The following is a 22,994-nucleotide window of genomic DNA, read 5'->3' as shown; positions in this document are numbered from 1 at the left end:
ACAAAACAAAACAACCAAGCAAACAAAAAACCCCCATACCTACTATTTAAAGATATTGAATCATTATGAAATGATTGCTTCATTGCTAAACCACAATGAACTAGGGAAGGCTGTAGATTATACTGACAGAAAGATAGTTATTTGATAGTTTGTGGGGTTTTTTGAGTACCTGTGAAAGGGTTTGGAGTTATATTGAAGACTGCATTAAGGCAACAGAAATAGTAGCTATATAAACCATGCTTCCTGACCATGTCATAGAGAGACTGACTACTTGATTAGCAAAATTAGCTTGCTAATCATGTTGGAATGCTGACTCTTCACTGTGTGTTGTGTGCTTACACAAAAACATTAAAATATAATCTATATTTTAATTATAGGGTGATGCTGGAGAAAATGGACCGAAGGGTGACACAGGAGAAAAGGTATTATTAGTAGAGAATAAAATGTGTGGTTTAGGTATGCTTACAGTATAACCAGCTAATGAAAATGATAATTTGATCAAAAGAAAAATGCATTTTAAAAACGTTTTGGTTTTGTATAAATGTGGAATAATTTGACTGTGTTCATTTCTATGAACAGCAGAAGAAATGTCATTGTTCTGTCCAATTAAGCATAAAATTCCTGACCTTATACAGCAGCAGCTTTATTGCAGGATACATCAGCATGTCTCTAATTAGCACTCCTCTCTGCTGAAATTTGCATCATACAGAAACTTTGGCTGCAACGTGCCAATCTGTTGTAACTAAATTGGTTGAATTATAGCCATTTCTGATATATCCTTTTATGTTTCACCTTCTGTGTTCCACTCAAAGAAAGGACCAAACCGATATGGGACAGAAAATGTGATAGATAACTTCCCTTCAAATTTCCAGCTGGACAACTGGGAGCTGCAGATAAAAAACTACATTTAAAGGTTTTTTTGCCAATTGCACCAGCAATAACCTTACTTGATACCTTGTTAGCTCGTTGTTGCAAAGTACCAATGTGTTGTAGAAGTCACTAAAGGGTAGATACTGTCAACATTTTATTTTACTTAGTTTTGATTTATTTTATGTGAGACTTACTGTATCAAATAAATTAAAAAATAAATTTAACTTGAGGTTTTTAAATGTGCTTTACTTAGACAAGTCATAGTGTTTAGCAGGCAGAGCAAAGCCTGTGTTGCACAAAAAGAAGGGTCAGTCATAATGATCTCTTCTGGCCATCACTTTGGAACTCATATGCTTCTCAAAACATTCATTTTAGTGGCTACACTTGGGCAGAAGCATAACAACTTCTTCTCATACCACTATATGTGTAATTATTTAACCAACTCACCTCAGTTAGTGCAAGGAGAAATTTATGATGGGTGTATCAGCCTGGTAAGGAATGCATACAAATCTCTCAGGTCCTATAATTTGGATACAGTAAAGCCATGCTTTTAAGAGCACAAGAATTTTACAGGCCATATTCTAAAATCTATAATTAAAGATAGATATTAGATCTAGGATTAGTCAAGTTATTTGATTTCCAGAGTTCATTTAAATAATCCTTCATCTGCAATCATGCTTTTATTAACCCAGATGAAAGTCTTCAGAACCTTATTTAGTTACTTACACAATGTGTGCTTCTTGATCCACTTTTATGTGACTCAAGAATACAATCTCTGAGCAAGTATGAGATTGTTGTTCAGATAGATAGTCCTGCAGCAAGCAAATGCGAAGTTTATAGTCTCTCTGGGAAGCCCAGTGCAGTTTCACGTGTTATTTTTCTACTTTAGCAACTGTGAGAGCAAATTTGCATCCACTAGAATGTCCGTGCTGCATCGTGGTCCACAGGGCACAAACTGCCTTGCTTGGGATTTTAAGGAAAGAAAAAGGTCTCTCTCTTTTGCAGTGGGAAATCCTTCATCCCCAAGTATAATGTTTTAAATATTTCTGTGTGAGCTGTCAACAGTTTGGTAGTCTAGTTTGGATCAACTTGTGGAAAATATAGGTCATCAGGAGACTTCTTATATTGCTGTATCTGAATAAATTTTACTAAATTTGCTGAACTTCATAATACAGAAGTCTCCCATCTCTTCCAAGTTCCGTATAAGTTTCAAAAGTGGGATGGTGACATGGGAATATATTCTGTGTGGAGTGAGTTGCTTTAAGCATAACAAGCTAGAATCCACTGCATGAATTTTTACAACAGAGTGAGCAGAACTAGGACTTGGTTGACTTTCACTGTTTCTCCTCCATTTTTCCTGCCTGCAAGACCATCTGCCTCCCAGGAAAAAACAAAAAATCCAGATCTTATAGGAGAGCTGCAGCTTAAAGTTTCTGATAGATAGCTCTGCAAACAGCGCTTTGTAGGGAGCTTAGAGGGGTGGTTTTTGATAAATAATTTAGCAGTGAACATTAAATTTGGTGTAAATACATTTGTACACACTGAACAAGGATTGTATTCTTTCCTGCTCTTCAGTATAGGAGGAAGTTCTTGCTGTATGATCGTTAGGTATAATTCCAGCATGAATTTGCTCAGCAATCACCAATCATATAAGTGTTAGAGGAAATCAAAATTGCCATTGCAGCCATGTTTAATTAACATGTTCACAAGGGGTTTTTCTGTATTTTTTTATTTGTGTTTTTTCTGTATTGTGTCTACACTTTCTCTAATGGTATCCTGATCATCTTAAGGAGGCAGTTAAGCTTACCTTGACTGTAAACCCTGCTATAACAAAGCATTTCAAAGTACCTCAGTAGCATTCCTTCTATATTTTCCACTGGATGCTTTCTATTGGGAAGATTAACATAAAAAAACTATGTCTGTTGTCTTCAAAGAAGCAGATGAAATCAAGTTCCAGCAAATTTCACAGGCAGGCTTTTTGATGCATTATGCTTATACATATCTTCTATTATAGCTTTTCCCTATCACACAACCTGTGCCTTGTACTTGGGTAGCTCTGAGAATCTTGGGGCACATGTTACATTATGGAATTTCACTACCAGCTGAGTTCCGAAAGTTTTTGTCAGCTGAACACCTGTGGGGAGGAGTGCGAGACCTATTAAGGCACAGTTTTTAAAGACTGTTTTTAATAGAGGTGCTGGAAGTATTGTTTAAAGATGAGAAAAACATGGTACCCATCCATTTCTCAGGTGTCCCACCACATGCACATACAAATCCTTCCTGCTCTGCAAACAAGCTGCTAATTTTATGTAAATAAATGCAGAGACCACTGCACTAGATCATAATGCTACGCCTCTGTTTAAGAGATTTAATTAGTAGTTCACAAAACTTAAAAACATTTCTTTACCAGCTTAAATAATGTTTTGGTGAGATAAACACTAAATTTTTATTTGTATGGTGACAACAGTTTCAGACTTGGTTGAGAAATGGGTTCCTGTTTGTGCAGTTAATGTAGCTTCATTTTCTGAACTTTTGTACCCAGTGGTACAGAAATACAGACTTGACTGCCTGCTTCTTGACCAATGACTTAAGCAAGAAACCACCTTGGTTGGGTTGTCCCACTTTGAAGAGAGTGTCAGTGTCAGACTTGAGTTCTTGGCTCTACTCTTCTACTGTAGCCTTGATCCCTAGAAACTACTGAGTATTTTCATTCTGTGTGCATGTTCCTCTGCCAGTTTCTTCATTTCCAAACTGACTCATCAGAACTCAGAACTTGGTGTACCATATTTTTTTCTTTAATCCCATATTAATTTTCTTTCTTACATGAAGATGGATTATAAATACTTTCTGTCTTATCTTTCCCATATCCATCATTATCCCTTAAAATGCTTAACTGCTGAATGTCTCTTACCAGTTGCTTTGCCACTTTATAGCTATAAAAAGTCATCAAGGCTTTGCAGTTGTACATGCTTGTAAGGGATATCAGCAGTATCACTCATGCACGTCTATCAAAATGAGGCATCTCAGGTTTCCAGACATGAATCAGCCCTTCATAAAACTGATTTTTGTTTTTTTTCTTCACACAAGAGTGAGCTGCAGTAACTGTGTAGAGGAAATCTATTCCAATTCTTCAGTGAACATATTACCTCGTACCATTTAATTTATGAGACTATTACCAAAAAGACCCTATACCCAAGCCAACTTTAAAACTATAGCATTCACAGAACGCTTCCTCCAGCTTCACCAAACCATCAGGAATGTGTATCCCCCCTTTGTGTTTTAATGCAAAGAATATTAAACATTGAAACTCTGCTTAAACGTCTTCAGAGTGGATTACAGTGCTGTCTCCTATGATATCTATGTAAATCACTAGCAGGCAGTTAGGGAGGTTGAAGTTGCTGCTGATTTATTTTGAATAACAAATAATGAGACAGTTCTGTAAATATAAGCACTCTAGCCATCTTCAACAACATGTAGTCTGACTAGTAAACTTTTCATTAATTTAGTTTCTTTCATTTTTGTTTGGTGTGTTATTTAAGGGGAAAAAGAAATGCAGTAAGTGAGTATCCAGGACTTTTAAGGATCCTGTGGCAATTGTACAAAATTGTGAGCTAACAGCTTCCTTGGCCAGGTCACTCACCAATGCTATGCCCTTGTGCATATCATCACCTGTCAAATGCAGTCAGCCCAGCAAAACACAGGCAAATGGTTCTAAATGGTAGATGGCTCCTTAGAACAGAGACCTTTCCTGAATATGTAAATTACTATAGCTCTCTCGTCCAGTAAAGTATAACACTGAACTGCATTAAACTATTAGTTTAAATATGCTGAACTGCTGTGGAAATAGAGCTATGACCTGTCCTGATGGTAATAAGCACATGGGTCGCTGGAGGTAACCTTCATTAGAACAAAAAGCTTTGTTGCTTGAGACCTGACACTTGCCATCTGTAGAATCAGGTCAAAAAGATTGCTCATAATCTTTGTAAATGGCAGTAAATTATTTTTAATGTATATCAGCAATTTAGAAATGTCAAAGTAAGTCCCATCTTCTGGCTTTATGGAGTACATTTATACAAAATCTGCAATTATTCCATCTGAATTATTAGTTGTGAAATTTGAGGTTAAGTATTATGCTGTTTGGATGAGTAAAAAGAAATCTCTGTGCATGTTCTTGAAAACAATACTGTTCCTGTTCTGAATCACACTGATTTAATTCATTGGGTAAACTCCCATGTAGCAACACAGATAACAGGTAATCTTACTATACAGTTATTTTGCTGGATAGTCTTGCTATAGTCTTACATGTTTTGTTATATTTGTTTCTTGAAAAACTTTATCTATAATAAATGTGATTGTTTCTTGTGGCTTTTGTGTTAGGGTGACCCGGGTTCTTCTGCTGCAGGAATTAAGGTAATTCAGTTTTAAAACAGTTGTAGAGGGAGAAGAGGGGTGTTTCGTCTGTGTTACTTTGTAGTGTCACAGACATTTTGGGTATCATCAATGTCATGGTTTTCCCCAGTTTCATTTTTAATTCATTTTGACAGATCTCATGTCTTTCACCTCTTTTCTTTTAGGGTGAACCCGGTGAATCTGGACGGCCTGGACAAAAGGTATATGTTGGAAATGTTCAGTTTTCTTTTTCCTCCCTGTTGGATTTGTAATAAACGATGTTACACAGATGTTACAGGTGGCACTTACCCTTACTAGAATGAGTCCAAAGCAGTTACAATTTAACAGCCCAAGGCCTGTACACATTTGGTGTATGATCATTTTGTATTTTAAAAAAGCACAGGAATGATGATACTAATTAGCATGGAAAGCAATATTAGAATAACCCATCTCCTCTTCTAGCTACAGTGCATTTCTTGCACTGAAAGCTTACCCAAGCGCAGCTGGTGAGGATAACAAAGAATGGCTCTGCTGCTTGAGTGATTGCAAGTTAACCCTGCATGTTTGACTGAATATTAACCTTCAGACTACGGTACCTTATTACATCTCATTAGGAAGACAATAAATATTGACTAGAAACCCTTTCACATATACCTGTAAGGGGAATCAAACTGTCAGAGGCATGTGGCATGTTTAGAAGGACACAGAACAGGTAATACTGCCGTGTTCTTCCTTCCAGGGGAAGAAATTCCCCTGGGTGCTGTGTAGCCAAGGCTGCTTTTGCAAGTGAAGGTCCAGCAGGAGCTGTAATGACTCTGTGCTGCACGAGGCCCTCTGAAGCTGGGGAATTTCCTCTTTGAATCCATAGTACATCAAACATGGTGAATTCTGTGTCTTCAGCTGCCTTTCATGAGAGTGGGACGCAGGTCCTGCTGGAAAAGCTGCTGAAAGGGCAAAGAGACAATGAGGCAACCAGGTTTTTACTTTGCAGTACTTGCAAATGTGCCTTCGGCACCATTCTTGCCTCTCGTAATGGTGAAAACTACCCACGGCTACTGGAGTAGAGCAGAATCCAGCTGAGCTAGTAGATATTCCAGACAGACAGGCAAGAGCTAAAAACCTATCTAGTGAATAGCAGTACAACTGTTTTCTAATAGTCAACAGCTTTTGGTGACAAAGCAAACCCCCAAAACACATGAGGAAAGGAAAGGAAAGGAAAGGAAAGGAAAGGAAAGGAAAGGAAAGGAAAGGAAAGGAAAGGAAAGGAAAGGAAAGGAAAGGAAAGGAAAGGAAAGGAAAGGAAAGGAAAGGGTCTTTTGTTTGAGAAATTATAACTGCCATCAATTATAGCAGACTAAATAAAAACTAGTATTGTTGTAAATGCAGTTCTTTGGTAAAATGTAGGTTTAATTAGGAAAGGTAATCAAAGTAGTTTAAAGCTATCTAATCCACAGAATCACTCAGCATATGCATTCTGCAGTTTATGCTCTGCCTGGGTAAAAACGCACTTAAGAGCCTGTTGAGATTCACACTCTCAATAGCTGGCTGCCATGGAGGCAAAACTGGCAGTGATTTAGGAGCAGGCTCTTGGATCTCAGTCCCTGGGCACTCAGGTTTGGCCTCTTTAGGTAACACAGATAAGTGAGGGGTATGTAGTTCAGGCTTTCTGTAGTCTCAGTTTGTTCACACCAAAGGGGGCTTAATGTGTTCTTTCCACTTCCCCTCGCAAGCTCCTAGAATGCCACATTCATGTCCCCAGGCCAGCAGCTCCCATAATGGGCTCACTCAGAGCAGAGTGCCACCTCCAACCAGGTGTCCCATGTCTGCTGCTCTGCTCCCTGCTCAGAAGGGACTTGTTCACCACGCCAGAGGTTGTAGAGGACCTTTTTTTCAACTGGAGGCACATCTCTGCCCTCTATGTCATCTCAATACTTTTTCCCGTACTGTGCCTCAGTCCTTTTTTCTTCCTGTGTCTCCCCTGCTTCCTTATATTTTACTTCTTCCTCATCTTCCAGTTATTCCTTATCCATCTTCTAAGGATAGATGAATATTGAGCTGCCCGCCTGAATATTATTTACATGAAATGAAGTGTGATGGTTTTTCAATGGCCTGACAAGGCTGTTTTGTGCCATATGTTTTCCAAAGGTGATAGAATGACCTGCCCTGCCAACCTGAACATTATGAAATGGAGTTAGTATATAGCCTTCATTTCTTAAAAAATCGCTCCTCTTATAAATCATACTCAGATCTTCTGTATCATGAAAGGTGCAGGAAAGAAAATATTAAGCCTTCATCAACAGTATTAATTCTAATGAAGCATTAGTGGTTTCATTGTGTTTCAGGTTATTTAATGCATCTTTGAGGGGCATTTTAATTGTTTCAGATTACTGTGACTCCACTGGTTTCACTGGATACTTTCTGCTTGTGATGTGTGGACCTATGCGGGTTAGCTCTGTTGCAAAACTAAACAGAGACCTACTGCTGCAATGCTAATAGATTTATTAACTATAGTATTCAAATGCTGTGTTTGAAGTGAAATTCAGTGCTCCCACAATTAGATGAGAAAAGGTCATAGTAGCAGTGTGGTATATGTAGCTATTCATGTAAGAAAGCAAGAAACAGAGGAGTAGGGTCTTGGGGCTAGCATTTTGTCACCAATCACTGCAGTGAAGGCCTTTTCAAGGATTATCCTTTTGCAAGAGTGACAACCCATGTCCTGCTTAAGAAAGTGTTAGGCAACATAACAAGTGTCTACTGAAAATGGTATCCTAGCCTCTACTCTTTCATCTGATTTTATAGTTAATATTTTGAGACTAGAATCTTTCCTGTGCTTTTAGGCAATGTGAACAGTTAAAATTTTGAAGTAACTGAAATGGACAAAGAAGCTGTTATCGAATCCTTCTCTAACATTTAGAAATCAGTCCATTTGGTAAAGCAATTTGCAGACCCTCTCGTGTTTTTCAGTTTATGGCAGAATGTAATTTTGTTATAAGCACTTCAAGTCTATTCAAGACTACTGCCTCAACGAACTGGCACTGGATACTGTAGTGTAATGAACATCTATACTATGTATACCTGTGTTCATGTATGTATGTATGTATAAACTTGTATATGTGAGCATATGAATGTATGCGTGTATGTATACACACACATATAAAATGTTTTAATAGCAAAACCTATATAAATCAGCCCAAACCACAGAACTGAAGTCTGGATTTCTGTAAAGCTCAGGAGTGTATAAAATCTGGAATACAGTTCAACTCATTATAAAGGTAAAAGTTGGATTCAGAGTTCAGAACGGAGCTTCCACAAAGTTCAGGGAACATTCAGATCCAAGGTGCTGGTTAGAATCCATCTCTGTATTAAAATAGAATCTCCAGCCTTTAAAATAATGTTTTCTTCACATGTTATTGTGTGGTGGTTTTTTTTCTGTTCATCATTTTTATTTCCCTAGACAACATCTTTCCATTTAGCTGATACCTCAAAACGACCATTTGTGCCAATGTTGTCATTCTTGTATTAGACTTCTATCAACTTCATTTCAAAATTAATACATTCAGTTTTCAATTCCTGTTCCAAAATTACCCTTGCAAATGCAGTACAGTAAGTAGGTCTTATTATTACAGTTTTAAATAAGCAGATCATTTCTGGGTAAAGCAATAGAAGGTTACATTCCAAATATCCTTCATGACACCACGGATATTCACTGATAAATACCGACCACTGAAATGATGCTGTGGATAGCTCTGTAAAAACGATAGCTCAGTTGTAATTAGGCAGTCCTGCTTGAATTGCGCAATTTAAATCAAGCTCTTCTGAATTGTCTTGTAGCTAAATCAGAGAGTTACACAGCACAATATCTAGCAGAGAGTTGAAAATGGAACAGAATTAAACATCTGTCATAAGTATGGAACCGGCAGCATGTGAAATGAACCAGTGCTGCTTGTTCTCTTCTCTTTTGGTGAAAGCTAATGTGAATTCATTTTTAGCTTTCCTCATGTGGATTTTCAATCTGGGTGTCATCTTCACATCCAGAGTTCCCAGAAGATATTTAAGCTCTTAACATGACTCTTACTAATTGTACATTTAAGTCATTCATTTTGAAAATATCAGTCCTGCTTGAACTGACTAGCGGTCACCTATGCTCTTTTATCTTGCTGCAGAATATACAGGGGTGCTCACTGGAGAGTAACCATAACTGAATAATGTCTGTAATATTATGTAATTCTCCTGTATAGGGTGAACCAGGTCTCCCTGGCCTTCCTGGACTCCCTGGGATAAAGGTAAATAAACTGTAGCCTCTGTTGTACCGGGGGGACACCACATAGAGGTGGGTATGGAAAGAGTGTGGCTAAAATGGGTTTACTGTACTTGTGCTATATCTTCTTCTGAATCTCTGGTATTGAGCTGTGGCTTGGCATAGAAAGGTTTTGCATGGAAAATTAGTCAAGTGTCTATGAGTAAGCAAACAGTCTTTATTACATTAAAATGTGAAGTAGAACATTGCATACTAGTGCTTGGAAAATAATCCAATATACTGGGGGTTTATATCTTTGCTTAATGGAATTGGTTTGTCATCAAATTTCACTTGTTTACCAGTTTGATGGGTGCTTTCCAGTAGCAATGATCTACTGAATTTACTAAGCCTCCAGCCAGAGAACTACATTAATTATACACAGGCTGTGGGGAACTGGCTCTGTCAACAAAAATATCTGTGCTCCATTACACAGCAATGGTTTCCACTGACAAGTCAAAACGTTTTAATAAGATTCTATTCAGTATTAGCTACAGTCCTGACATAATACCTGGTTTAGTTCCTGGCTTCCAGTTTGTCTGGGATCTTTAGGTAAGTTGATACAAAAGACATGTGGTTGGTTTAGCTCTAGCGTAAGTGGTTGCACTGGGAGTTGCAGACGCTTGCAGAGTTTGAGCTGCAGAAAGTGAGTGGATTCAAGTATCCTGAGCGCAGACTAGAGTGGTTGCTTCTCATGGCAAAGACTATTCTTTCGGAGAACAAATTATTTTTGAAACTTTTTCTTGGCATTCCAGCATGGCCCTGTGTATACCTCAGGAGACAATTTATATCATTTCTCCAATAAGAAGGGGGATAAGCCAGAGGCCAAAGTCTTGTGCATGTGGTAGGATTCAGGATTTATCTCATGGAATGTTACATTTGCAGTGCTTTCCTCAAGGGACCTGTGAATTGCCACAGCATCTAAGCATAATGTCCCTTCTGTGTTACTAGTGAATTATGGAAAGAATTGAAAGTGTGTATTAAAGTTTGTATGCTGAAATACCTAAAAATATAGTTCCCAGGGATGTTGTTCATTTTCTGCAAGAATGAACCCTATATTGACTAGTGAGGAGCATATAGGAGCAAAGTCTTTCTTATGATGGAACTGTATTTTTGTAAGGAACTTTGACGGCGATTCCTATTCTGTTTAAAAGTGAGCAAAGAGGTAGTTCAGTTGGAGGTCAGTGCCAGTGGCCTGAGGGCACTTGCTGAAACCAGCTGGGGTTATGGCTTGGCTTCGGGGATCCCATGTTCCTGCAGATCATGCTTGTCCTTGCATATTATCAGCCAGTGAAAAAATAGTCTAAATTGGAGTCTCTACTCTGTGAAAATTACTACTGATAAGCTTTATTTGTTGGTGGTAAAAATGGCTCAGAAGGACAGCTTTCAGATTTATTGAAAAGGCAAAATGTGAAGTGAAAAACAGATGAAATGTGGTACTTTTGCCCTGTTAAAATTTGTTTCAGAATTCGGTGGATACAGTAGAAAAACAGTACAGTTGCCTGCAGAATGGAATAGTTTGGTCAAAAATTAATCCCTTAGAAGAATGTTAGCTTCTATTAAAAATCTAGGTCAGAGGGAGACAAGTGGTGTTTCAGTGAAGAAATTCCACCTAGTGCAAATTCTGTATTGAGGTGGCTAGATGCACCCTAGATGGCAACAGACGATCCAACAGAATATGCACAGGAGAGAGAGAAGCAAATCTAGTCACATCAGGCTTGCAGGATGAGTCCTGTTTGATTCAAGATGTTTGTAGATTCTGATTAAGGAGCCTAAAGAAAAAAGGCTAGATTTTTCTGTCAGAGAAACTATGTCTGTGGCATGAGAAGTGGCAGCAGAAACCAGAGAATGGCTGGAGTTAGCAATATGCCTACTCGTCCATGTTGTTTGTTACATTTTTTCAGGGCTCTTGGGATCTGTTCTCTTGAGGACTTTATAAAACTCTGTAAGATATGTCTTTGCTATTCTTTCTTAATAGCAATACGCAGTGGTGGCATAATGAAACAGACATAGTACAAACCTCACACAATGTCATTACCACATTTAGGAACTTGTTGCAACACGTAAGAAGTTTCCTCAAGGGAACTTTTTCCTCACACTTAAATGGATTACAGAGTTCCCATCTATTTGTGTGCCAACACAGTAGCTGTCAGCAAGAATTTTGCAAGCTGTTCCCAAACTTTGTGAGATGGACATCTGGCAACTCAAACTAAGTGCTAACAGGAGTATGTAAGAGAAAGTGATGGCGTTCAATGCAAGGCAGTAGCCATTTAATCTCTTTATCAGTATGAAGAACTAAATCTTCTTGTATTGCTGGTATTACTTTGATATTACTCTTCTGTAGTATTGTTCTCTTCAGTTTCTGTTCCGTTATGCAGACATGCACATGGACAGTCAAAAGTCTTCTATACAGTTTTCTGCTGAGGTCCCTTGCAGCTAAAAGGCTATAGGGTTCTCACCACATTTTTTTATTTTCTTCAGTCTTATATAATTGAAATTACAGAATGTTCTCCAAGTTTGTGTCATCTTATGATGTTCTAGAAATTAATATATTCTAATTTCTGGCTTTTGCCTTGAGTTATTGGTAAAACACATTTCCCAAGCAGTTCTGAAAGGTTAGCCCTAGGTGGCAAATGCATTTTCCTGTAGGTGCATGGATATAGCTTAAACCTGTGTTCAACTGGTCAAATGGTCAAGGAACAGGGACAATGTATTCTCTGGAAATTAGATGAATAAATAGCAAAAGTTCATATCCATTTTATATACGATAATTCAAATCACATAGGTGATTTCAAGTGAACAAGCTAATAGTTTGAGAATTATGTTTACGGAGCTTTTATGTTCTGAACAGCTTTGGAATTGTTGAATGTTTATGGACTAATGCATACAGGCAACTTCAAGACAGATAAGAAAGGGGCAAGAGAAGACTCCACATTGCCTAATCTTGGAAAAATTTCCTTTAGGATCTTCTAGTACTTCCATTTAAAGAAAAGATCAAGATACAAGGATATTCTATGCATAAGAAAGTCCTGGATGTAGTTCTTTTGGTCTTAAATATTTACTCTTTAATGTGTAAGGAATTGAAGTCTCTGTTTCTTTAAATCTGTTAATTGAGCTGCAACTTTGCTTTCTTGTGAATGTATCTCTCCACAGTGGCAGGCTGTATTAGGAAATGTTTTAGGTAACTGCACATGCATAGCACTCTTCACGAATGCTGAACCAGGCTGTGAAAACATAAATGCCGTGCCAGGCAGTGGACCATATATTTCCAGCTACATCTCATCTTTCTTCTTGTGCTTGAAGACACTTCCTAAGGCATCCACTCCAGTAAGCTTGAACATGTAGCCAAACTACTTAAAGGATTAATAAATAGTAATCACTGGGAAAGTTTCAGCTTCTTATAATGCCATTTCAACTAATTAATCAGTGTATATTCCTGGGAACCTATTAGAGCTTGAATGAATGTGATACTGGGGTCGGAATGAACAGCAACATTGCACGGACATGCAAGTATCTTATCTGAATTCAAAGTATGCAGCAGGGTCTTTTATTACTTTTCTAGACCCATTCATTGTGCACATGCGGATGTTTTGGGTGTTCTTCCTGTTCTTTTTCGTTCTCTCCTCGTTGTCGGTGCCGTAGAGGAAACACAAGCACAGTCAGTTATTTCCAAGACAGTGATGAAGCTGTCTGTGACATGCTGGAGAAACATTTCTCAAGCACCTGTTGCTATTTAGGAATGGCTGTAAACTTAATGAGCCCAGAATGTGTTCCACCATGTCACTCGGGAAGCAAGTGAGGCACCTAAACACAGAATATTAACTCATCGCTCTGATATCCCCCACCTGATGCCAAGCAGACGCAGAATACTTTCTGTGAAACAAGCTTCAGATATCTGTTTTATCTCATAACTTTGATGGGATGATACGTACAAAGCAGCACTCACTTACTGTAATGGAAATCATGCATACCCCTGTTCCCTATAATGTCAGACTTCTCTCAGATCCATTGTGTTGTATTTTCTGGCACCTGGGCAATACAGTCCTCAGCTTCATCACTGCAGTGAGAAGTCTTCACAAAACACAAGCCCCTTCTCACTAACAACACTTCATGCAAGATCTGGCTTTTCTTGAGAATTTCTGGCATTTCTCTCTCTGTTTTTAAAATAAAAACTGAAACACAGCTTGTGAGTGAAACAGATTTTTTATTCTATTGTGTTCAAGAAAACTGCTATTAAATGATTTGGCACAAGAAAGGCTGCTTAGCCCTTCTGCTTTTGGGAGGCAGGGAAAGGTTTCTGTGTTTTCAAATCCAGTAGAACTGGCTGATTCAATAGACTTGCTAGTATGCAGCAGCTTGTATCTTTTTATACAATTACTTTAAATTGACTTCCCTGGGGCTGTGCCTGAGCAAGGTTTCAGAAGCAACTGGATAAAGGGAATTTGAATCACCTTTTTTTTTTCTTTTTATGAAAGCAAAAGCAGTTCTAATTTTCATCTGTTCTGTACTTAACATTTCTTTTTCTTTTTTCCTGTTCATACTCAAAGACCTTATCCTGTGTCTTTCTTAGTTCCACATAAAGACTGAAAAACTTGCTGTTCCACAGAACTCTAGAAGAGTTGTGAATCCTTTCATCCAGAGAGTTCTGTTACAAAAGAAGACTTTCAGAGAAAATGAAAGTTAGAATTTGCAAGGTAGATGCATAGAAGTCGGTCTCCTATAGGTGTTTAAACTCTTTCGAAAAGAGAGCAACCGTGCTGCTGAAGCTCATATGTTTCGATGTTGTTTTTCCTCTTGTCATCTGGTAGCAAAATGAAAGGAAAACTGACGTAAATGGCAGCTCCAAGCATTTCATTTTGCAGTCAATGCCATTCAACACCTAGAGGAAAGTTCTTCAAACTCACTTTTTCCCTCAGGAGTTCTTAGGAATGCCGAGCACATTTTCCTGATGCATTTTTCCTTTTCCATATTTCCATTCTTCTTCCTTTTTTCTTTTCCTTGTTAGTGGCTGTTACTGGGAAACCCTCAAGGTCTCTTTCAGTTTTTTCCAGGCCCCAGATATTCTTTTGCAGGCTTCAGTTCATCTTTATCCCATAGGTTACCAGATCCAGAACTCTTTCTAGCCTGAGCTCAGGAGCTGGAAGGGGCCAGTTGACTTTGTGACGGGCATCTCCAAATCCAGGAGATGTGCTGCAGCATTTGAAAATTATGGGAATCCAGCTTCAAGCCTTGCTTTACAGAAACATGTTTCTCCCTGATATACACTTGCGTTAGCTGACATATATTTTGAAATATTTAAGTGTGAACTAGCTTCCAGCTTTTTATCACCGGCATACAGTGTTCTAAGGGTTGGTCAACTGCTTGAGTAGAGGAAAATGTGAAGTGTAGTACAGGTCAAATATTGCAAAGTAGATTGTAATGCTGCATGGAAACTGATAGAAAAAAACAGGACTTAGTATCTGCATGTGGTGTGCTGGTTTTCAGAAGTAGCTCTATGCATGGGTAGATAAAAAAGATTAAAAAATTGCACAACTGTACAACTGATTTTCAGTATTCAATATCCAAAGTGGAAAAATTTATACAAACTTATATCTGTATGCATGTAGTTGCGTATCTAGCTTTGTTTGTTCATGCCTGGTTGTCTAGCTTCCATATACTATGTCAGTAATCACTTGCATAGGGTAGACATGTAATTTCTCAGACTTAATTTTGAGAATTAAGGCCAGAAAATGAAATTGTCATTAACACTGGGTGGTATACATGTGTCAGGAGAGTTAACTGATGCATTATCAAGATATATACAGCTCTTATTAATCCATCAGAAACTGTATCCTCCAAGTCATCAAAACTCTCACTTTCTTTCCTGAAAAGGCTAAAACATACATAACTGAAACACAGGATGTTTTTTCCTCTAAAGCTATAATATCATTAGTAGGAAGACTGAGTTTATAAGAATCTCTTTCACAGCATGTTTTATAGCATAGTTTAGTTTTTCTTTGTAAAGAAAAAAAAATATTCAATCCAAATACAAAATTTTGAACACAATTGGATAATCCAAGAGTCCAATATTCTGTTGTATTCAGAAATCAGGTATTTTGTCATTCATGAAGAAGACTTGACATCAGTAATCTGAAAGTATTTCTGTGCCTCAGGCATACAATTTTAGATGGTCAGAAATGAGTGTATGCAATAAAGTTCTTTACCTTTCAGAGTAGCAACTAAAATTCCTTAGATTTGACATCTAACTATTTTCTAAGGGGAATTATTTGGGGCCAGACTCTTAATAATTTAGCAGTTCAGTCATTGCAAAGAATTAAAAGTGAGATAGTCATTACAACAAGTGTTTTTATTCTAATCCTCAGAAGTAGGTACTGTGCTGACTTGAATTATAATTAGCCTGTAAGTAAGCAGTCTTGATATGACTAATGCATGTAGAATTAATCAGAATTATTATTGGTTCTGTTAGCACCCTTCCAAAGCACCATACCTTCTAAGCAGGCAGAATTTAAAAGTGATGAGAAAATTAGCCTTATTAAAAGGAAATGTCGTACAAAGTAGGGCTTGTTGTGAAGGTTCAGGGTTTTAGCCACGTTATAAGGTAGTACTTTTTACTTTCTTTAAATGAATCAAAAAGGCCAAACATGCATTCAGAAATTCTAAACCAGAATTGTTTTTCTAAGTTTAGAGGCTGATTAGGGAGTAAAGATATTGTTTCAAATGTGACAAGTGAGCCAGACAACCTGTTTTAACTGGCCATTTTTGGAGACAATTCTGAACTGGTATGAAAAGCCTTAACAAAGACCTTATAAAAAGGGGGTAGGTTTTTATCAGATTTCCTTTTACCTTGCTCGTTTCCTTCTTGTGAGTTGAATACTGTAGTTCTCCTCAAAGCAAAATTCCCATGGACATCAGGCTATATATAATATAAAGTCCCTTTAATATACCCTTCACAGTGAGAAAGTATAAGGTGCCATTCTCTCTGACTCGTGTAGTCTGAGGCCAGCTGAGTTTCTGAGAAACTGCTTCACTGGAATTGAATGCACAGACACAGGCAGGGCACGAGCAAGAACGGCTTCATCAATGACCCCGGATTGCTCTGTCCCAGACCTCTGAGAATTTGGCCCTCACTCTTCTCTGGAGTGGAGAAGTTGCAGCATTTTGATTAGATAGCAATCTCTGAAACAAAGTCTGAGGGCAGCAGATGGCAATTTCTGGAAAATCAATGCAGGCACCAGTGAACCAAATCCAATTTATTGTAACTTCATAGCTGCTCTCCAAATTGCCTTGCATCTGAGATTTGGGCATTTTTTGCTTTTTTTCTACATATCTCTACCTTTTCAGGATTCTTTCAGTTGAGTTAGGCAAGTAAAGGGCATCATAATGGTTTCATATTATTATAAAAATGCCTATGAACGAGTCAGGGTAACATTTAAGACAAGCACACCTTGGTCTCTTGAAGCGTGTAAAATGAGGACCATTCCATGTCAGTGCTTATGAGAAAGAATGCCTTGGGTTCTCCCAGGGTCTGTGACTCTTGAAGTTTGCAGGCTGCCCCATGCCAGACGCAGGGATTTTTGGAGAACCACTAAACCTACAGACAGAAGTTTGGAAGCTCCAAGGCTGCCCCCAAGTTGCATGTTGGAGCATGTTAGGGTTCTCCTCCAGCCCACAGAGCTAGGATTTGGAAACCATGGGTTGGACCCACATTACCAGAACCCTCCGCAGAAATTTTGGATGATTTGGTGTGATTTGCCAACCCAGAGTTGTGCACATGTGACTCTTGGCCTTGGCATGTTGGGACTTGCAAGTGGACACCAGGGAAAGGTGCATGTGTCCTGATTCCAGTCAGCCCTGGAGATGCAGGACTGCTGTGGTCCCAGCACCAGGGTGGACTCTGAATGACACATTTTAGGGCCAATGAACTATGTAAAAAAGGTGAGAGTTTGACATATAAACTTCTCTGGCTAGTTCTAGTACATAGCACTGGATAAGGATTGAAATGACATTGTTCCTTGCAAGTTCATGGGTTAAAGGTTGGTCTAGTCTCATTTCTATAGCATACAGAAAATAATAGTAATAGTAAGGTGTCCATAAGAAATAATATAAAATAAAATTTAGGAAAAAAATGCTCTTGCACAGTATATATCTGTAAAGGGAACAGCTGGCTTGTGTGTTTTATGGCTTTAGCAACAATAAAATATTTCATCAGTAAGCTCAAATGTTTTTATTTACCAAAGTAGGGTAGCTTCTGTAACTTCAGAAATGGAAGCAAATTTTTTCATTGTTATAGAAAAGTTGATGGTTTGGGTGCTTTTCTGCAGCACAGTTGGTTTTTTTTTCCAGGCAAACATTGATCTGGATGGGAAAATATGTGTTCTGTTCATTAGAAAAATAATTATAGAAGAAAGAGCCTTGTGTGGCAAAACAGTGTATCTAACAACTGCTGTTCTCTGCTGACTGCTCGTATGAACACAGAACTGTGTATTTCAGGCACTGGAATTGGACTAGGCTTGCCTGTGAGAACAAAGTTTCAAATAATGATGTTGCTGTGTCTCAGCTGTCCAATGAAGGCTAATTCCAATTGAGTACAGTGTTAGAACCACATTGCTAATAAACATTTGCCACATTAGTGGTGGTTAAAACAGCAATTAGCATTGCACATGAGATTTCAACTGTTGCACTTTTTAAAGTGAAAGTCCAAGTTTTAACCAATTACAGATTCTATAAAAGAAGAAGACAGCAACAGTGAACAGTGTGCCTTAGTGTTAACCTCTAATATCAAAGCTATCCTCTGCCTCAGCCCATAAAAGCTTTGATCATCACGGAAACCAGTTATGAATATGTCTAGTTAATAATCCTCATAAAAATTTTACTATCCTCTGAAGTAAATTACTATTAAATTCTGATGGAGCTCATATTATGCTAGGTGTACAGCATGCTATTATGGGGCTCTTTTCTGTTTCAGGCATTTTATGGTATGAGGTGAAAATGAACATTAACAAGGTTGTAGTATCTCATTTGCTGTCTGACCCAGTAGTACTTCTACAGTCGACAAATATTTGAGGGTCATAATGAATATGCTTATAGTCTCTTAGTCTCTTAAAATATTAACATATCAAGCCATTAAAAATATTCTTAAAAAGATAAATCACTCCTGTTAAATGGAAGCAATTCACAAGCTCGTTGATTTTTTTTTTTAATACAAAGTTGCCTGTATTTATGATTTATATGAATCATTCCAAGCCCTAACATCAAATGAAGTTTGAACGCTGAAATTCATCTTGCTGACCTCCTGTTCAATGTGATGGTTTTTAAGCAGCAATTTCGTAACAGTCCCAAGCAAGCCTTTAGTTCTGCTTTCTTGCAGCTGTGTACCGGATAAATAGTAGATTTAAAACCAAAACTAAAAGCCGTAGCCCTTGATTTCCTGTCTCTGGCATCATCTTTGTGTGATGGACTAACCAGAATGGTCTCTCCTTTGGTTTTGCACAACAGGGACACCAATACACCTTGCTGAAAGGAATAGTTTTCCTTACATTTCACATATTATTGGTAGTGCTAACTTTGATAGAGTGACTTTTCTTTTCCCCCTGCTATCTGAGTCTCATAAAGGATAACGTAAAGCAGGAAGCCAGCAATATTTGCAGAATATAATTGCAGGATACAGTAGGTACCAGGAAGGGGCATTGCTTCTCACGTAAGTGTTTTCCTTCGGAGTAACTGAGACAGGAATGCCAGAGACAAATCTGATGCAGCTCTTACCTCCACTAACTTTGAGCAGTGCAGAGATATACTCAATGGACACTTTAGTTAATGTCTTATGCTGTGCTTACACACAAAGGATTTGAAATATTAGAGAGGAAATGGCTTAGTTTTGAATCATCCAAACATGTTGTCTTTTTACTTAGAAGCTGTGTTTTAATGTACTTAGCTTCACTAGCACTGGATAGAGGGAGAATCATATGTCTTTTTTAATGTAGCCAGGGCTTAACTACTGCAGTTGGTTTCATGTGTGATAAGAATACGCTGTTGGATCATGTTAACTTGGTACCCACCGTAACTGCCACGTCTTTCTCAGCAGAGCTGCTACTCAGCCGGTCAGTTCCTGGTCCCTACTGACACACCACTTCTTCCACTCCACTTTTGATAATGTTTTAAAGCTCCTCATCACACAAGATCTGTATTCTACTTACACGAATTAAGCCACCAGTTTCTCCTATTATCTGTTCCACTAGCTCCAAAGCACCTTTTTCTTGTTTCTTTAGAGAAACTGGGGGAGCATGAGACTTCTTTTTGGACTTCAGACAGAGTTTTTCTGATGGTGTGCAACTAGTATAGTCCTGAGCAAAGTGTGAGAATTTGACTCAAAAGCTGTGCTTCAACCTCTGAATGACACTTCTAAGCCTTACCCTTGAAAAGTTTGAATTGTGTAGTCTCTTCATGTTTCTTCTGCCTTGAAGTCATAATCAGCTGGCCAAGAAATTAACCATGGTAAAATCAGTATCAAAACAATCTGGAGCTATCAAGTACATCCTCGTTCTAAAATAAGTGATTGAAGTTGCATTGTTTTTCATTTAGTAACAGTAAAGTGCTCCATCTGCAATGACAACCTTGTGTTACTCTTTCTGGTGTGTGCTGATACAAAGATTTATATAAATGATAGGCTTATTTTTCCATGACAAAAAAAAAAATCATGCTTCACTGTGACATGTTTGTCTTACTTTATTCCTTTGTTATCATATTCTGAACCAAGGCCAGCTGGAACTTCATGTGAGAAACCTCATTATTTAGTTGTATTTTCTGATAGTCTAAACTGAGGTCACTGAGGGTTTGCTCTGGCCCTTGATACAGCCACAGGAAAGGTTTCTCTGGTTATAGGTTTGCTAGAGACCATCTTTGCTTTGAGCTGTTAATGATGGACAGTTGATAAGAGTGCAGATGAACGTGCAAGAATACTTCCTAATTTGCTCTCCTTGGGTAGCATACCAGTATTTCTATGGAGATGAAGAAAAGTATTATCCAACTGCTTATATTCACTGTTTCTATATGTTATCAGCAATTATATCAATACAGGATTATGACATTTCTGTCTTTTAGCTATTTGAAGAGGCATTTGATGGGTAATTTTTAGTCATTAAATTCAGGGATATTGTCAAATGGCTAATAAATAAACCTTAATTTTGGTACCCTACTGATTTTAACATTTAAAATAGCTGATGGGTACATCTTCTTGATCCAAATTAATGTGAAAAAAATGCAAGATGAAATAGCAGGAAACCTTGATCAGGAGAGTTTGTGAAGGAAAACACATAGCTTATTAACCTTCCATTATTCCCCTTAAAGCATGGAGATAGGTAATAAAATATGTCCTTACTTCTCTGCTTTATGCTTCTTCTGCTGCAACTCAGCTTGATTCTTGCTATTTGTCTGTCATGCTTGTACAAATCAATGGACAGGAAGGGTGCAAGAATAGAAAGAGAATGAGGAGAGCTGTGGCTCTTTCCCAGCTGTTCACAGCCAGAGAAGTTGTCCAGGTGCAGAGAACTGAGGTATTTTACTTTGAGAATGAGGGAGTGTCCTATGGTGCTGGCAGTCTCTGACTTGAGAGGAGATTGCTTTTGATCCCCTTTTTGGGGATGACGCAGCTAAGTACCTCCCTTGAAAACACATTGCAACAGCACCATCTGGTCTCTCCATTTGTCATTGCTTTGTCATACCCTGTCTGCCCATCTATTCACATGCTGCAATAGAAAAGTACCTCATAACACGTGACTGAAGTGAACTGTCCCTTTTTAAATTTAGGAATCACTCAGAATTCCCCTCCCGCCTTCAGACTTGCTTTGATATCAGTTTGGTATATTATGTTGTACTTCAGGTTGCATATTAACAGTCGTTAACCTCATAAAAACTGTTTAACACCTTCTGCTTCATTTGCATCTCACGTGCTGTGTGGTGGCTTGCTACAGTAATTAATGCTGATGGAAGTTACCCATGATGAAAAGCATGTCTATGTAACTGTCAAATCACAGCTGGAGAGCTGTAAGTGATACAGGGAAAATACTTCCTAAAATAAACTTTTGTTACTGTAATTACATACTGCTAAATAAATAATCTAACATTCCTCTCATACTGTATTTTTAAAGGGTGAACCAGGTTTCATTGGTCCGCAAGGAGAGCCTGGGTTGCCAGGGCTGCCAGGAACAAAGGTAAGGCAAATTGGCCAACACTCTGGTGCAAAGCCCTTACAGTCAATGTCAAATTCAACTTCCTCAGCACATAGCGGAGACTGAGGCTCTATTAATGGGATGTAAGACTCTTTTATCCAGAAATATGAAATACCAGAATCTGGTTTTGTAAATGGCCAGGAACTTTAAATTTAAAAGACGGTATATGCAGTGCTTGGAAATGCCGAAATTCATAGTTCATGGACCAACACTATGATACATGTACTGATGTCCATAAACAGTATGAAGGCAGATGTTATATCCATTCATAACTTAAGTTAATCTGCTGTCCTTGTTCATGTTAGCACCCCAAAAGTTATCTGTTTCAGAGGCAGAATATGCATGACTGAAGAAATCATGTTTTCATAAATATTTTTCAGGAAAAAAGCTTGAAAGTGTGTACAGGTATTAGAACTTTAATACTACACTCTAGATTCTGAAAATACAGATCCACTAAAAGTATAATTTTTTTATTCCTTCCCATGATGTGTTTTTTTAGCCACTGCATGGCAAAGTTAGAATATTATGAATCCTACAAAGTCTCACAGTTTGGGAATCTTTATTTCAGTCCTTTCAGAATAGGGAAAAAAAACACCATTGCAAATCCATTTTGAAGCACTCTTCTTTTGCCTTCAAGAAGACTGTATTTACTAAAGGGAGCATTCCCCAACCCTTTACAAGTCATAGATAAACTTGAAAATATTTTCTTCTGATGATTTGGTTTCTTTGGTCATGCTGAGTTGGTGGTGTGCTGAAAAATGCCCAGTGTTTTGTTATAAATGTGTATCTGTTGCAATAGGGTGACAGAGGAGAGACAGGCCCTGTTGGGAAGGGTGAGCGAGGTGAACCTGGAGTTCCTGGACCAAAGGTCAGTCTGATTTTACATTGGAAATGTTTTATTACTTTTACACCTACGAACACATCTTTTCCTGCTGAAAAATAGAACAAAAACTTGGTGAGTGAACTTTTAAATGAAAATGCTGTCAAATACTCCAGTTCAGTCCAGAAGACAATGGCAGTTCTGTGTTCACAGCTGTGAAACTGCAGTCTGAATAGACTCTTATTTGGTCTACAAAGTAAAGACACTACCTACGTACACTGTCATGGAGTTGGTCAAATTCATTTAGGATGAAGTCCTGACCTTTCAGCATCAAAGTTTGAACTTTGACCAGTGTAGCTATTGAATGCAGAGAAAATCCATTTTGCATGCACTTTCC

The 22,994-nt window shown here is 38.1% G+C and overlaps 1 protein-coding gene across 1 annotated transcript in view; it reads left to right on the top strand.

Moving 5' to 3' along the window:
• COL25A1 (collagen type XXV alpha 1 chain) overlaps positions 1-22,994 on the top strand; it is a gene marked incomplete at its 3' end in the record, with an annotated part of 302,483 nt that overhangs the window by 246,748 nt on the left and 32,741 nt on the right. Inside the window, exons 17-22 of the mRNA XM_080344309.1 lie at positions 378-422; positions 5,248-5,280; positions 5,445-5,480; positions 9,498-9,542; positions 21,697-21,759; positions 22,577-22,645. Of these exons, the coding sequence (XP_080200435.1) occupies positions 378-422; positions 5,248-5,280; positions 5,445-5,480; positions 9,498-9,542; positions 21,697-21,759; positions 22,577-22,645 (291 nt within the window). The remainder of the gene's footprint in view (positions 1-377; positions 423-5,247; positions 5,281-5,444; positions 5,481-9,497; positions 9,543-21,696; positions 21,760-22,576; positions 22,646-22,994) is intronic.

The sequence above is a fragment of the Nesoenas mayeri genome (assembly GCF_963082525.1).
Source record: "Nesoenas mayeri genome assembly, chromosome: 4".
Taxonomy (NCBI): Eukaryota; Metazoa; Chordata; class Aves; order Columbiformes; family Columbidae; genus Nesoenas; species Nesoenas mayeri.
This window is presented reverse-complemented; position numbering and strand designations above follow the sequence as displayed.